This window comes from Leishmania panamensis, assembly GCF_000755165.1.
Source record: "Leishmania panamensis strain MHOM/PA/94/PSC-1 chromosome 35 sequence".
Lineage (NCBI taxonomy): Eukaryota > Euglenozoa > Kinetoplastea > Trypanosomatida > Trypanosomatidae > Leishmania > Leishmania panamensis.
Genome location: NC_025882.1, coordinates 1,043,349 through 1,059,419, shown reverse-complemented (window position 1 = coordinate 1,059,419; position 16,071 = coordinate 1,043,349). Strand labels below are relative to the sequence as shown.

At 55.6% G+C, this 16,071-nt stretch overlaps 5 protein-coding genes across 5 annotated transcripts; all 5 read left to right on the top strand.

The window, feature by feature from the left end:
* Nucleotides 1-154: 154 nt before the first annotated feature.
* LPMP_352770 (hypothetical protein) lies at nucleotides 155-4,483 on the top strand (the record flags this gene model as incomplete). The annotated part of the gene is made up of 1 exon (XM_010704912.1): nucleotides 155-4,483. One exon carries the CDS (start codon nucleotides 155-157, stop codon nucleotides 4,481-4,483), a length of 4,329 nt encoding a protein of 1,442 aa, XP_010703214.1.
* Nucleotides 4,484-5,416: 933 nt separating this feature from the next.
* On the top strand, nucleotides 5,417-6,436 carry LPMP_352760 (hypothetical protein; the record flags this gene model as incomplete). Its single annotated transcript, XM_010704911.1, has 1 exon — nucleotides 5,417-6,436. The coding sequence occupies one exon, from the start codon at nucleotides 5,417-5,419 to the stop codon at nucleotides 6,434-6,436; it is 1,020 nt and encodes a 339-aa protein (XP_010703213.1).
* Nucleotides 6,437-7,114: 678 nt separating this feature from the next.
* Nucleotides 7,115-7,969, top strand: LPMP_352750 (hypothetical protein; the record flags this gene model as incomplete). Its single annotated transcript, XM_010704910.1, has 1 exon — nucleotides 7,115-7,969. One exon carries the CDS (start codon nucleotides 7,115-7,117, stop codon nucleotides 7,967-7,969), a length of 855 nt encoding a protein of 284 aa, XP_010703212.1.
* An 815-nt stretch (nucleotides 7,970-8,784) lies between these two features.
* Nucleotides 8,785-11,802, top strand: LPMP_352740 (hypothetical protein; the record flags this gene model as incomplete). The annotated part of the gene is made up of 1 exon (XM_010704909.1): nucleotides 8,785-11,802. One exon carries the CDS (start codon nucleotides 8,785-8,787, stop codon nucleotides 11,800-11,802), a length of 3,018 nt encoding a protein of 1,005 aa, XP_010703211.1.
* A 2,517-nt stretch (nucleotides 11,803-14,319) lies between these two features.
* LPMP_352730 (metallo-dependent phosphatase-like protein) lies at nucleotides 14,320-15,420 on the top strand (the record flags this gene model as incomplete). The annotated part of the gene is made up of 1 exon (XM_010704908.1): nucleotides 14,320-15,420. One exon carries the CDS (start codon nucleotides 14,320-14,322, stop codon nucleotides 15,418-15,420), a length of 1,101 nt encoding a protein of 366 aa, XP_010703210.1.
* Nucleotides 15,421-16,071: the final 651 nt, after the last annotated feature.

Sequence of the window (16,071 nt, the reverse complement as noted above, 5' to 3'; positions counted from 1 at the left end):
CTCATTTCATTGGTCAACCCTTCCTTCAGCTTTCTCCACCTTCGGTTTCCATCCGCTTCACTAGAAGTTCTCGCAGGAGAGCAATAGGTATAGAACACAGTGGATTCAGTAGTGACTTTGGCACCGCTCTACACACACACTACACGTCTCAAGAATGATGAGGAGGGCAAGGAGTGGAAGCTCTACCCGATGCCTCTCCCTATCGTATAAGGGATGTATTGGATATCCAACACAGTGGAGTTCGTTGCGCCACCAGTCGCAGAACTCCCTCGGCGGGTCGCGCGACCGCCAGCGTGGCCAGCCAAACGCTGACCCTAACACCGGTTCCCAAATATCTGTCGTGGAGTCGCCTGATCTTACACCGCACCTTCAGTTCGGACTCAACAACCTCGAGCACGTCAAGTTGCCTGACATGTCCGATGAGGCTCGGCGCCGCAGCGACATTGACAAGGAGCGTGAGATGCGAGCAAAGTTTGGCCAGTATGGCCCCGGCGAGCGGTTGACAAAGAGCTCTCCGCAGATGCGGCGCGACATGCTGGAGGAGCAGCAGGACATCGATGGTCTACCCTGGGAGGTTCGGTGGCGTAAGTCTCTTATCCCGACCTCGGAGGAGGTAATTCAGGATATCCGCGATCGCTTCGACTTGTTCATCCAGGATCCTATCGAGCGTGAGCAGGAGTGGTATCTGCACTGGAAGGACCGGTCTTTCAAAATTCAAAAAGATCGGATGATATGGCCGCAGGGCTACACGGACTACCTAGATCACTACGACGAAAATGGTCGCCGTCGCGTGCTGCCTACCGATCAGCGGTGGTCCGACTCTTCCTGGAAGCACCTCGCTGACACCCGCTACAAAGACCGCATGTGGCTCATCGAGGGCGAGGAGCGCAAAGCTGTTCACCAGAGCTTGCAAACGGACTGGGCACTGTTGAAAGAAGAGGAGCAGCGTCAGTCTGAAATGGCCGACGTCTACCACGGCATTCTCTCTGGTGTCGTTGACCTCGATCCAGACCAGACATATCAGGCACTCTCTGGTACTGCTGATCCTCTCGAGGTGGCCAAGACAAAGATGAAACTGCAGGCTTACGGGGCGCATCAGGCCCTCACGGCAGGGAAGGGAGAGCTCAACCCCGCACAAATCGATCCGATATCTGGCTTTCCTAAGGCAGATATGGAACCACTTCCAACCGGGATTACTGTGGAGCAGGGCGCCGCTATCGCGACCCAGGCGTGCATTCAGTACGAGATGCTGGAGCAAGGGGCGGAGGCCTCGCGGCAGGCTGGCCACGACCCAGTAGTAGCAGCGGTGAAGGCGCACCACACAACGTCGAAGCAGTACGGCGACCGTCCAATGCTGCGTGCGCAGGTTGAGGCAAATATCAAGAAAGTCAAGGAGCTTGAGGCTGAGCGACAGATGCTGGAACCCGGGAAAACGACTCGCGCCCTGACTGACGGAGAGACGGTGGGAAAGATCGAGGCTTTGCTTCTTGCGGAGGCAGCGGAAGTGCAGCCAGCAGTTTCTCAGACCCACCTCAAAGCGTCTGCGACACCGGCCGAGTCAGTGCCAGGAGCTGTTGAGGTGTCTACGTCGGCAGGGTTTATCCACATCACTGAGAGACCGCAAAACGCGGAACCAGACGTACCAAGCGAGCTTTTTCGTGTTCCACACTCCAGAGAGCTGAATGAGATGCCGAAGTGGTATCGAGAGACTCTCGTCGAGACGGAACCGATGATTCGACAGTATAGCATGGTGCACGACCCCCTGGAGGAGAAACAGCCAGAAAAGGAGTACTACCTTCCTCCGCCGCTGCGCGACAGTGACCGGGTGACGCTGGACGACGCCCCGTCAGGTGAGTCTGCGTTTGATGAAATGAAGATGCATAAACTCAAGTCTTTGCCGGAGCTGGTAGCCGGGTACAAGCCGCTTCCGCTGTTTCGCGAGGTTGCGAAGGATGGCTCGCTTGAGGGTGCTACTGAGGCACAGGAAAAGGAGATGAAGGAGAAGAAGCTTGTGAACAAGGACGGTGAACCTCTGAAGAAGTCGCAGCGCCAGCGGCTCGAGCGCCAGGAGCGGCTGCGCAAGTCAAAGCTGTCGTACGACTCCGATATTCTACTGCCGAATTTGCCGTGGGAGACAGACTCCATTGTGGATCCGTACCGTGGCGTCGATGCCGTGGATGCAGTCAAGTTCGACAAGGAGGACCTCGAGAAGACGTGGCGGGCTTATCGAGACGCATTTCAGCAGGCTCTGACTGAATTCGGGAACCTTACTCAGGTGACGAGCGAGGACAAGTGCGAGAAGATGCTGTACGACACAATGGAGCGCTTCCGCGAAGGGAGCATCGGCGATCATCCAGATGTGCCCAAGGAGCAGGAGGAAGTGTTTCGCCTTATCTTCGAGGCCCACACGAAGCACTTTCTCGCCGACTTCTACAAGTTCAAGGGGAATCGCACCACCGAGGCGAACACCGTTAAGGCAGAGGCAGACGAGATTCTTCGACGCGCATCTGCGAAGAGCAAGCTGCTAGGAAGAAACTTCATGAATTTTGTCGAGGAGATGACGTCCCTCGAGCTTGACACGATTCGCAAGAACCCGGTACAGCGCTACGCGATCATGGTGCGCGACCGTAAGTATGAGCCCCTTTCCCAGCCCTTCATGAGGTGGATCAAGAATGAGCTGGGTGAGTTCATTATCACGGAGTTCCAGAGTGCCGAGCAACTGGAGACCCACAAAGAGTTTCTCCACCGTCACCTCAACGATGCCTACGTCAGATGCCCTTCCCGCGTTGACGGTATCAAGGACTCGTCCCGTGACGCGGCAGTGGAGGCGTTTTATCAGTGGTGTCGTGGTGCATTGGCATTCTACGCGGGCAAGAAGTTTCATCGCATGTACATCGACTTCGCCGACAGCCGCTTTCGCTCCCGCGCCGAGGAGCTTTTTGAGGACTCGATCGAGCTCTTCTCCAACTATGCTAAGGCCAGCAAGGATATTGTGCAGATTCCAGTACCCGACTCTGACCCGCCTTACGAATATGATGAGAAGGAGTTCCTCGATGGGGAGAATGCCGTCTTTGCAGAAATCACTGGGCACCTCGACAAGGCCGAAGCGTTGTGGCACTCCGGCAGCAGTAAACGCTGGTACCCTTTGACGGACGAAACAGAGTACATGTGGTTCAACGAACGCCGAGGTCGTCTCACACTCGCGACAGACATCTCTGATCGCTGCTTGGAGAACGTGAACAAGAAGACACACCCGTCCATCCACCCGTTCCCTGAGCGTGCGCGTGTGTTCTTGGAAGGGGCACCTCTTACTCAGGAAACTGCAGAGCATCTGTGGCTGCGCTACATGGGCGACTTGTACTGGGAGCACTCGGAGTTCATGCAGCGGCAGGGCCGCTTCCAGACCAGCTGGTCCTACCGCGAGAAGTGCCTCAACTTGTATCATCTGGCGGTACGCACAGCGCGCGAGCGGCTCCCCGCGTCGTGGAAGGCGCCGCTACTCACAGAGGCAAAGTACATGCTTCGTGTCTACGAGCCTGGTGATCACGTACTGCGACACCTGCAGGATGTGGAGACGGTGGTGGATAAACTCTTTGCACAAGGTGAGCCCCGCCACTGGATTGAGCCGTTCAGCGAGCTGCCGTACCGGGTTGCTGTCGTGCATGCAAACCTGCCTGCCTACGGGGAGGCCATCACAAAGGAGGTGCACCGTCGTCTGAAGTGGCAGCCGTCAAACGAACTTTTATTGAAGGATATGGAGCTGCGCGCTCGTGGCGGCTCTGTGACGCCACAGCTGATTCCGTACTACAACACGCTTAATGCAGCTGCAGAGACGTTGTTCCGGCGCAAAATACTTAAGTGGCGCGCCAAGGAGCACGAAGGCTCTGATCCCTTCCTCTTCTGGACTCACATGTACTTTGCCTTTCGTGTGCATCCAAAGGACCGGGACGAGGTACAGAGGATGTGGGACATGTATGAGCCAGCATATGTGTACATCTACACCCAGTGCGCGTTGGCGTCGCGCATTCGAGGCCACCGCCTCATCAACGATGCGCTGAGGCGCTTGTGCCAGATTCTGCTGGCTGGCGACCGAGCTCAGAAGCTTACGTTGATGGAGGAGCTGACCAAGGTGCGCGAGAAGATGGCACATTTGATTGACCGCAGGGAGCTGGATCGCACGATCAACGCCCTTGAAGCGCACCTTGAGGACCCTGCACAGCAAGCGTATACATATGGAACGTCATTGCTTTACAAGGAGGCTATGCTGCACGAAAAGGTCGCACGCAACCCGTTGCTACGAACGCAGATGGCGGCAAAAGAGTACACGGAGATGCGCAAAAGGCAGGAGGAGCTGCGCGTCAACGGGACGACAATGAACCCTCAACAGGCGGCGAGGATGCAGGAGAAGGAGGGTGGACTCGATGACGAATCCCTCGACGCCCAACCAAGCTTGACCACAAAAGAAATGTTTGCCGAAAAGTAAGCAAGTGTGTGTACATCTTCGCCCCTCTTCCCTCTACAACACTCTTCTTCGCCACTTGCTTCAGAAGACCGAGCATTGGTGTGGCGCACAGGCGGGGTCCCTGACATGCAGTTGTCTAGAGGCAATGCTTTGAGTTTTTTTTTCCCCTTTATCCTTGTGAAGCGTTTTTCGACTCCTTTCTAGTGTTCCTCCTTGGAGCAGAGGACGCTTCTTCACTCTCTTGAGGCCTCGTACTTCACAGCGAATATTTGGTACAATTCAAGTCGTGTGGAAGAAAAAGCAACCCATGATGGACGATCACATTGCAATGCTCTCGTCCGGATATCCTGCCGCACAAGAAAGCACAACCAGAACTTGCCAGACGCTGGAGGTAAAGACAAATGGTGCATGCTTTTTTTCCCTGTCTGCGACCTGAGGCAGACGGAGCAAGCGTCCGCCCTTCACTTGCCGCCTTCTCTCCCTCCTCTTACTATTTGGTGGTTGTGTAGGTGCGTACATTCTGCCTGCTCTCCCACTGAGCCACTTTACGCAGGAACGCCTCAGGCTCCTCTGCAGAGTGTGTGTGTGTTTAACTGCCCTATTCAAGAGTTCTTCAACGATCTTTTAAATTCATTACCCACCAGTTCGATTTGCAAGCTGGTTTTGCGTGCCGCGTAAAGGTGCAGAGGGCTTGAGGCAGAAGAGGGTTTTGGGAGACCCTCTTTCTTTTCTGAAAGAACGCCTTTTCTTTTTCTCTGGAATGCAAAGCAAAGTTCCTCGCCCACTGAGTGAAAAACACACATCCGTTAAGCAAACAGTTCTTACTCATATTGTCCTTCGACTTCTTCTTAACCTTTCTGAAGTTTTAGTGGCGGATTTCTCAAAAAACTAGGAATCACTTTTTTCCCTTTGCAACAATCGCTTGTCTGCCTGAGCGTCATCGTGAGCTGCAGAATGCCGCTCGTAAAGGCAGAGACAGATGAGCGCTTCGTGGCTGAGGTGGCTCAGAGCGTTGACGGCGCTTGCGCTCGCATGAACGACCATGTTTCAGGCATGATAGAGGAGTACCTTCGGCGACGAATTCAGCAAGTGCACGACGACGCCAAACAAGAGCTCGATGTGGTGCGTAAACAGCTGGAGCGAAGGATTGCGGATGCCGAAGCGGCGAAGGCAGCGGAAGAGGAGCGTCACCAGAAGACAAAGACACAAGTGGCGCAGGCCGCTGTGGCACTGCAGCAGATGCAAGCGAGGCTTCACCTCAAGCCCCTCTTTCACACATGGCGGCGCTGTGCTGACGTTCATCGGGAACGTCGCAGACTCGCTGTGGAGGCTCACATTCACATTGGGCGACTCGGCATGTTTCACGCGTACACGCAGTGGCGCCTGTTTGCAGCAGCGTGCCGCCAGAATCGGCTTGAGGCAAAGGAGATGCATAAACGTGACTGCCGCGAGCAGGAGCTACTTGGGCAGATCGAAGAGTACCAGAGGCAATTGGAGGTGGAGAGAGAAAAGGATAGCAGGTTGAGTGAGAAGCTCAAGGAGGCGTTTGTGCGAGGCATGTGCGCCTTGAACCGCGAGGCAGTGCATGTACTTCATGGCTCAGAAGAGAATCAGGACGAGGATGTGGAGGCGATAGCAGAAATCCTTAGCCGTGAGAGCAATTCACGCCACCGCTCTGTGGCGCCGGTCCACATGGATAGTTCTATTCCGAGCAACACGCACGCCCACGATGTTTGCCCGGTGCACCACGTTGATGCCAGAGGGAACTTTTATCATCCCTGCTTTGCCCTGGGGTACTGCGAGTACGATCGTCGCCAAGCTTCGCGCTCCCCAGTATCTTCTGGCGCTCCACCGAGTGCATCAGGGCCATTTGTGGTGTGCGCAGATCTACAAACCGCTCGCTCCATCGACAGCGGCCCCTTAGTACCGTTTCGCCGCCTATCGAAGTCATCAAAGACAAGGTGGAGAATGTAAAGAGAAGGATCAAAAATTACAGAAACAGGATAATCACACGCACCACTGCCCATGAGCAGTGCGTCATTCTTCCTGCTCAACCCAAGTACCGTTCATTTTCGCGCAAAATGTTCTCTTCATCGTCGAGGTCTCACAGCCTTCGTTTTTCTCGTGCACGCGAACTCACTGCGGCCTGTGCACGTCTCAGTAACGTACTTTTCGTTCAGCAAGCTGCGGTTGGTTGCTGCGGAAGCACCACCTTCTTCCCGTGGCCGTGTCTTGAAATTGTATACCTTCACCTGGATGGCCAGTGTACCTGTACTTTCAACAGTTCGAAAGACAAGCAGAAGTGCACCAGCGTATGCATACCCCTTTTGTTCGCGCTCTAGAAGGCATCCCCCAGCAGGTATCGCGCTGGTGTCGTCTTTGTTTGCCTTTGCTGCTCTCTCAGTGCTTCTCGTGTATGTGTAATGATGAAGAGTGGCACATGTGGGCCTCTACGTGGTTGCGTACCGAATGTTTGGAGCTTAGCGTGTGGGCTGCTCATTTTAACGCAGCTTGCGCAGCGGAACTGTGCGCACAAAGATGAAAGGTGCAACTTCATGACTATTTTTTTCATTCTGGCTTCTACTATTTCATCTCTCAACACTGCCGAACAAAGAGGCGGCTCTACTAGATAAACGACGCGCTTGTGCTGCCATGAGTCGCCGTGTTAACGCAGAAGCCATGGGCCAGATCCTCGAAGCGCTCTTCCTGCTTCGCTCATCACGGTTGGCAGAGGCGTCCACCGATGGATCTGCACCATCTGTTTCCTCGGAGTACTCGACGCAGAAGCCCAGCTTGACCTCAGGAACTGCGGTAGGCTGCGCGCGGCACCTTCTACGCGATTCTGTTCTTTCTGCTATCGAAATTGAGTCCACGCAGCCTGATTCCTCATCCCTCTTGATTATCAAAGCAGATCCTTCCGTGACAGCCAAAAAGTCTGCCTACTCATTGAGCTCTTCAGCCGCGTGGCGTCCACGGAAGGAGATCGGAACTGTGCTTGAGGGCCGTGACTTGCACAGGATCGACCTCTCCGGCACACGTTTGTCTGCTAGCTTTAATCGAAGCGATCTTTCCGAGGCTATTCTTATTGGCACCTACTTTGCGCATTGCACGTTCAACTTGTGTGACTTGCGGAAGGCAAATCTGGCAGGTGCTCAGTTTTACTCTTGCACATTCTTGTCTACCGACGCGTCCGCAGCAGCAGCACGTCGGGCGCATTTCTCTCATTGTGTGTTTCACAGGGCTGACCTGTCTGATTGGGATGCAGCTGGCGCCACCTTCTTTCAATGCAGCTTCACCTTATCTGACCTGTCCCGCTGGTCTGTGGACGGACAAACAACCGTAGTGAAGCCAACCAACTGGGGCTGTTGCCGTCGCTTAGACTGGGTGATGAGGCCAGGGAGCTCGGTGCGTGAGTGCCGCGTGGTCGGAGACGCAAATGCCACAACCGCCCTTTCATTGGCACCTGCTGAGAAGTCATCATGCAACCTGCCACGGGGGCATTACTGAGAAAGAAGTAGAAGTGGATATGAGACCAGTACTCACAATCCTCATCGCATTTGAGCTCACCGTGCTTTTCCTGCCTCTGTAGCTGTGCGCTGCAGCAGTCATCACAACTTCAGGGACTGAAGCGCACCTGGCCCAGTGCTTGTGCTGCACCTCGTATCCAAGTACACTTCTGGCAAACTAAATGAGTGACCAAAGCGCGATGGGGGAAAAGACTGAAGAAGACCAAAAAGAATGGTCGACGCCATGCTAAAGATGGGCTCAGAATGAGGATTCGGCTGGCCTTTTTCTATGAACGACCATACCCAAGGAATGTTGAAAACCCTGTCGAGAGTGCAGCATCTCTGTCTTTCTCCTGTCTGTTGTCTTACGCTGCTTTCCACTTATCCCTACCAGTTTGGCCACCCCTCTTCTGCTCTTTGTGTTGACAGTTCTTCCACCTACATGGGTAGGTCTTTCCTTACTGTTTCATTTCTTGTCTGCGGAGCTACTTCTGTGGGCTCTCCCTTCGGAAGACGGGTCATGGTCGCGTGCGCCACTCAGACAGCCACATAAACCCAAGTATCTCTGTATGGAAGCAGCCTTTTGTCTGAGCCAAAGAGATCTCTTTATTTTCTGAAGCAGAAGCGTTGAAGGTCAGAGAGATCCTGAGGTGTCTTGCTGAATATCCGCACAGGCTCGAAGGGGAACGCGTAGAGGTGAAACTCTGCAGGTGACCAACGCTCATTGTGAAGCAACAGCAACGTAATTATCCTTTTCCGAGTGCATCAGCACAGAGTGTATCACCTTTCTGCTCAGCAATTGATTTCTAGCTCACCATGTCACTAGCCGATGCTATCACTTTGCTGCGTGGGCTGTACGGGAGCACCAACAATGATCACAGAAAAGACTGCACTCTCCAACTGATGCAATGGGAGAAGGGTCTGCCCGCTGCAGATGTGGCACAGATCGGTATCGGACTTCTTAAGACGTCGAACGAAGGCGTGGCAGTTCAGGCGTATGGTGCGGTTCTGCTACGCCACGCCTTGCACGCTCGCGTGCTACAAACAACACAACTCCCTGTGATGGATTTGTTCTCTTGGTACTGCAATGAGCCGACGTTAGGGCCTTTGTTGCGGGCGGACCTGATGGAGCTCCTCATCGAGTGCGTAATCTACTCAGAGGACGCGGTGGTCGATCAAATACTTGGGTCCCTGTGCGCAGGAATCGAATCCCAGCCCCGCCGAATGCTGCTTCTGAGCGAGTTGATAGTTGCGCTGGTCGAGCCTGATTTCGATCGTGTGCCACGCGAGTCTATCGGGAGGCTGAAGCGCAGTGTGACGAAGCAGGGAAGTCAGCTTCTGAGTGCCGTCACCATGAGTCTGTACACGTACTACATGGCCTCTGGTGGTGAGCAGTCCACGGCGCTGGCGCCGGACTTGGGGCTGTGCGTCGAGGCTGCGTTCAACATGATTGGTATCCTCGCCCCTCAGCTACAGTTCTGTGTATGGCAAGAACATAATCTGGCAGCAACGATGGAGGTACTACTGCGATGGGTGCCGGCGCAGCATCCGGTTCTAACGTGCGCCACCGCCCTGCTGCGCTCCTACTCGGGCAGCGATGTTAACAAAGCGGCCGTCCTGCGCGTTCTGCTCACAATTGTGCTGCGGAAGATACCCGCATTGGTTGCTGAGGGTGACATTGCCGCGTTGGATGAAATTCTTAACCTAACGTTGGAGCTTCCCAAGGACTTTGTGCAGCTGGAGGGTGTGCTACTGGTTCAGAGCCTCATGCCGGTCTTTTCCATACCCAGTATCTTGTTCGGGCAGGAGGCTGTGCAGCTGATGGAGCGCATGGGAGAGGAGGCGTTTCGCTATGTGGATGCGGTTGAAATCTATAACGGACTGCGTCTGCTGCTCCCCAAGAACCTATGCCATCCCACGCAAGGCAAGAGCCCAGAAGGGCAAGAGCTCTCTCGAGAGCAGTTTGGCTTTGTGCAGCTGTTCGAGGAGGTCTTTGCTGACTTCCGACGAGGTGCCAGCAAGATCTTGACTCAGCTAGCTCGCATGTACCCGGAACGCACGAATCAGTATGTGCTGAGCCTCTTAGTCGACCTGCCTGACCCCCAAGGTACCCCAGAAGACCCGCGTACTCGCAATCACTTTGTGCGACAGAGTAGCCTGACGTTCGTCTACTGGGAGGCTACCCAGTTCATGATGGAGTGCCTCTCGGCCGCTTTCGAGTTATCGTCTGTGAATGTCAATGCGTGTGTGTCGACGTTGTTGGCCCATGAGCCCTCTGACGCGGTGCTCAGACCTGTCTATCTTAACATGCTCTCTTACTTCTGGAAGGTGCGCGACGGCGCTGACATGAATGTATGGGAGGGAACCATTAATATCCTTCTAAAGTGCATCGGCGACGAGGGTAGTCGATGCACTGACGACATCGACGTCTCCGCTGCACGGCGCCGGGCGCACACGCTTCTGGTGCAAATGTGTGTCGAACACAGCCGCCGCTTTGTACCACGGACTCCTTCTCTGATGAAACAGCTGGAGCCGATGCTGATGCGTGCGAATGGAATGGAGCGTTCCCTCCTGTACGAGGCCCTTATTGCTCTCACAGCTATTCTGCCGGCTCACGAGTCTGACGCCTACTTGCAGACAATCGTGAACCCGCTTGTGAACATGCTGGCCACTTCTCCAGCTCTCCAAAGCCAAAAGATATTCAATCACATTATGTGCGCAGCTACACCAGACGACAAGGACGCGAGGGGTGTGCTGCAAGGATGTTTGAACACGATCGCCGCCGTCTTTCGTCGTTGCCAGATGACACCATACGTGGTAGAGAAGGCAACGCAACTGTTCCCACTGATCGGCCACCTGCTCTTGAGCATCCACAGTATGCAGCCGAGCGATCTACCGCCTGAGTACCGCAGCATACTTGAGCAGGAAGCGGGAGAAAGAGATCTGTTTTTGCCTGGTAAGACACGCATGAGTGATGCACACTTGGCCAACGCACTGCGTGGAGCTCGCGCTATTCTTATGAATATTCGTGTCGCTCTATACCAAGTCTTTGGAGAACTGAGCCCCATTTTGCCAGCGGAACGGTTTGGTGAAGTCATCACTGCCCTCACGACCAGCGCTCAGATACCCACACATGTTACTCGCTCTCTCACGGAGAAGTGCTTGCTTCCGATTGGCAAGGAGCACCCGACGTTGCTAATTTACATTTTTCAACTTCTCCACCGATTTTTCGCTCAGCGAAAGGAGCAGGTGCGTCAGCAACGGGTGGAGGAGGCAAGGGTGCGCAATACATGTGATGATGTGGTGGAGTCAAAGCAATGGCTCTACTACGCAAAAGATGTGATCAATTTTATGCGGAGCCATGTGCTGGACAGCCACTCATGGAAGCGCGACAAAGCGCTTCTTCTCGCGGCGGCAGAGGTGGCGATGAGCATTTTTGAAAGCGGCGCTGACAACCGTACAGCACAGAGTTTTCTCATCTCCATCGTTAACCTCACCACAGACACCACAGTCTCACCGGAGGTGGAAGCAGCCTTGACGGAGGTGCGGGTGGTGGTCTATTCGCGGCTCGTCTCGTACGTGACCCAGACTTTGGACGGCGAATTGCCGCCTCGTGAACGTGAAAATGTGGCTTACGGGATCAGCGAACCCTACGTGAGGCTCTTTCCCAGTCTTGCACCATCCTTGACAATGGCCGGGATTTCACAGGAGCAGCAGGAGCTGCTGAATGCACATCTCCTAATCGTTGGCAACTTTGCTGGGCAGCGCCGGAAGGTGAAAGAGTTCTTGATGAACATGGCAAAGGCGAATGTCGAGGCGTCCAGGAAAGTCTGAGACTGGGCTTTTCAGCAGTGACAGTCGAAGAGGGGAGTTACGATGTTGCGGTGTCTGTGAATTGTGAGCGTTCAGATTTGTGACGTGTGTGTGTGTTGCAAAAGAAACGGGCACTGATGCAACGAGAGAAAGGGACATGCGCGGTGCGATATGAGGCAATTTGTCTCCGGCCATGGCGACGCCAGGCTGTCGTATGGCTCTGCGTCTGGATGGGGGACAATGAGGGACACGGCCAAACCCAAGCTGATTCGCCAGCGCGTTCGTCCTCACCGACTTGTCACTTGTCTTCCCCCTGCTTTCGATGAGGGGTCGGTGCTGTTGGACTCCGACTCCTTGCCCCTCTGCAAATCAAAGTGTTGCGAAGACGATTAATGCCCCACGAACTATCCAGGTTTGCGGAAACTGGGTGACCCCCGCCGCCAAAGCCCCGTTTCCCGCCAGCGGGCTGGGCGGGGACGGGTGGCTTTGTTGCCGGGCTGGTGGTTGGGAATGGGTTTTCGCCCACGCTTCCGCGCGAGGCCCCCCGAAACATCTCCCCTGCGCACCCTGGCGCTGCGCGTCTTCGCATGGCGTGTCCATTGGCATCCGTTCGCCTTTACACCATTCACACACTGTGGCAGAGGGCAACCGTGTCATTACAAAGCATGTCGCATCTATTGACGCCCTCCGTGGTTTCCCTAGAGCACCCTACGCCACAGCTTCGGACGGCAGTGCCTGGTGACACCCGCACTGCCCAGCCGCCGCCGCCATCCTGCCACCCAACCCTTTTAGCACGACTGCCCGACGAACCATCACCGAGGACTGCGGCCCCCTAGCTAGCAGCCGCAGGGTGGAGAGCATTGCAATGCGCAGAGGTCTTCGGAAGCTCGTCCCTCCCATTGCGGGGCTGTGCCGTGAGAAAAACGGTTGCTTCTTCCCGTGGCCGGTGGCCGGTCCCTTTTGGCTGCGCTGGGCGCCGGCCCTTTGCGCCAAACATCCGCAGTTGAGAGCGAAATCCGCTCCTGCTCACCATTCTTGGTGAACAACGGATGGGGAGCTCACCTCCAGTTTGGATGCGCGCGCGCAGGGATACCTTGCAACGAGGTGGCCAGCACGGCCGCGGTGGAAGCGGCAGCTGAAGGTCTCCACGCCTCAGCCCCGATCCATCCTGTCTGCATCATTGGCCTTCGCTCCTTCTTTGCAAGAGTGCTGGTTGGCGAATGGAAGGCGCACCTAAGGGGGGACTCGCGCTCTTCCGCTTGTGTGGCGATCAGTCTTCTGGCCTGTCCTCGCTGGGCCTGTTGGCGGGGGGGGCCCTGGCTCGTTCGGGGGAAGTGGGGTTGTCGAGAATTCGCTGCGGCGAGCACCCCCGCTTCGGCCAACTTTTCTGGGCTGTGGGGGACTGTGCCAATCGTTTTCGTTGGCGCAGTTCATCGCAGGAACAGGCGACGGCTTTGCGCGGTGCGCCGTCAGCGGGAAGCCGAGAAATCCCTGCAGGGCTCGAAGGATTCCAGAAGCATGCCCACCCCGCGGGATCGTCGTAGACAACTTCCAGGCGTTACAAGATCACATGGGGGCTGCGCGTGCCCGTTCTTCGGCCGCACGCCCCCCTCGGGAGTGGGTGGGCGAGGCCCTGTGTGACGTGGGGCCTCCCAAAACCCGGATGCATGCCGAAGCAGAGCGCCGCACCCTGTTAGGCGTTCTCTTCTACCCAGTCCGGCCGCATGTTCGACCACCGACCCCGTTCCCTTGGGGTGGGTCGATCAGCCACATGCTCTGGTGCCCTGCCCTTGCCGAGTGCCGCGCGCGAAGCGCAGTCACGGCAAGAATGCTCAGTCGTAGGCTCTTCTGGCGCTTTCTTCGCTCGGGGCGGCCCATTCGATCCGTGGGGGCCGCGCCGGCTATCAACCTCGTCGCCCCCAACGCGGGGGGGGGGATAGAAAAAAAGAACGTGCTGTGAAGTTCGTATGGAGGAGCGAGGTGGGAGAGTAGAAGGGGTAGGTTCCTGAGGCTCGCTGATTAAAGTGTGGTGCTGTGGCGTACACATGTGCGACTATCTGCTCTCTGCAGACTCCTAGGATGCGTTTGCATCGCTCCTGCGCCTCAACTCTTTCTTAGAAACCTCTCCACCCTCTTCTGCCTCGCAGATGTTCCGTAGCATGTGCGTTAGTTTTTTCTCTGTTTGGCGAAGACGCCGGATGAAAGCTACTCGCGGATGCTTTTTAAATCCTCTTGGCACTGTGTGCAGCCGTCTTGCCTGTAGTATCCCACGATCACAGCCTTTCCTCCTTTTCTCCATGTACCGCCACTGCCCCCTTTTTCCCCTTTTCCTCTCCATACCCCTCAGATATCCGTGCGAGGGTGAGGGCTGAAGTTTGCTGTGCGCGCGCTCGCAGTGACGGGGGTCGCCACTCTATCATCCGTGAGGCTCCATTTTTATCCCTCATCTCGTCCTTAGATAGAGTCGTCGCCTACGTGAAGCATGCGACTTGGGCAAGCACGCCTAGAGTTCGTTTCCTGTGTATTCTCTGCGTCGTCATGCCTGTGGCTGCTGCGGCGCTATGCGAATATTACGGCTACTTGCCGAGGCTTGTCCGCCGTACGGCGCGACTTCCACCGACACGCATCTCCGCAGCTTCACCGATTGCCCCGACACCGTTGCACTCGTCCCTCTACGATGCGAACCCTCCTCCTACCATGCAGAGTGGCGAGGTTGAGCACCCTTCCACCTACTCACTGCGCAACGCGTTGGTGTATAACATCGCTGAGTTGCCACCCAAGCCGGTCTCATCCTTGCGTCTAGTCATTATCAGTGACACCCACGAACGGCATCGCGAGATGAATGTTCCAAACGGCGATGTGCTTGTGCACTGCGGCGACATTCAGGAAGGTTTGAACTTTGTGCGGGATGTCAAAGCGATGCTGGCCGACTTTGCTGCCTGGTTCACGGATAGCACGTTGCACCCGCACCCAGTGAAGTTGATCATTGCGGGCAATCACGACAAGGCCATTGCTGCAATGTCTACGGAAGAAGTGCGCCGACTCTTTGCACCTGCTGTGTATTTGTGTGACGACAGTGTGGTGGTGGAGCCTTCCGGTGTGCGCTTCTACGGCTCACCACGCTCCATCTCGAACTCTTGCTGGAGCCCCAATACAGCATATCAGGACAAAAAGGCGTGGAAGCCCTTCATGTTCGCCTCGGTACGAGAAAATGATGATCCCCCAGGCTTGTCCACTGCTCCTCGATGCTCGTCAGAGCAGCATCTTTGCGCGCGGCTTGAAGGTGCCACTCCAGGTGGTTCTGTTGATGTCTTGATTGTTCACCAAAGTCCAGACATACCCAGGGGCTGCCATAGTGTCGAGGAGCAGCCAATTTGCACTTACGCTCAACAGGTAGCGCCGCGCCGCGTGGTTCTTTGCGGGCATCTCCACGGTGCTCATGGCATGCACTGGCTGCCGGTGCCTGAGGTTGTCCGGGAATTGTTTTGCGTGGAGACGCAAGACGGCGGCAGCCAGCCGGAAGGGGTGGCAAGGTCGGAAGAGATTCCTTTCCTTCCGTGCATTAACGCCGCCATGATGATGGGCCGCTTTGGCCAGAATGTGCTGCTGCCTTCGAGCGTCGTGGACCTAGAAGTATGAGGACGTTGCATAGGAGTCAGCCCCCAGGGACCTTCATGATTGCTAAGGCCCGTGTGCACTGCAGCGCCGGATCCTCGTCGCGCCACCGAGTGTGTAGGGAATACTACTGCTCTGTAGCCTTTTTTTTTCACTCTGCCGTTTCCTCCTTTCTTGATTCTCTTTGCTGGCTCTGATCCAATGGGTGCATTTCAACGACCGTTTCTCCTGTTCGTGACACGTGTCCCTTTGCAGGCGCTGATTCTAGACGCTTTTCTTGAACCACCGTCAAGTTGATGTACCCTACCATTCTCTCGGCGTGCAGGCCAGGGAGTCATAGGCGTGCTCTCCCTCTCTGCAGCGTTGTATCCGTCTGTGAGCAGCACGGCCAAGAGCATCCGCGAAGACTGAAAAGTACATGCGACAAACAAAAAAATGGATTAGCCACTTTCATTTCGTAAAGGGAGCCAACTCGTGCAAAAGGAGGAGTTTGCTTGTTCTCGCTTTGCCCACACGTCATGGTGCACATGCGGTGAGTTTGCCACATACGCGTCCAGCCTCTCCCTGTGCTTGTCGCCTCGTACCTCTGCTCTCCTGCCACTTTCCCCCTTTCCCCTGATCACTCTTTTGGGATTGCGCCTCTCTCTCTCTTATTATCTCCATCTTGCTGGCGCA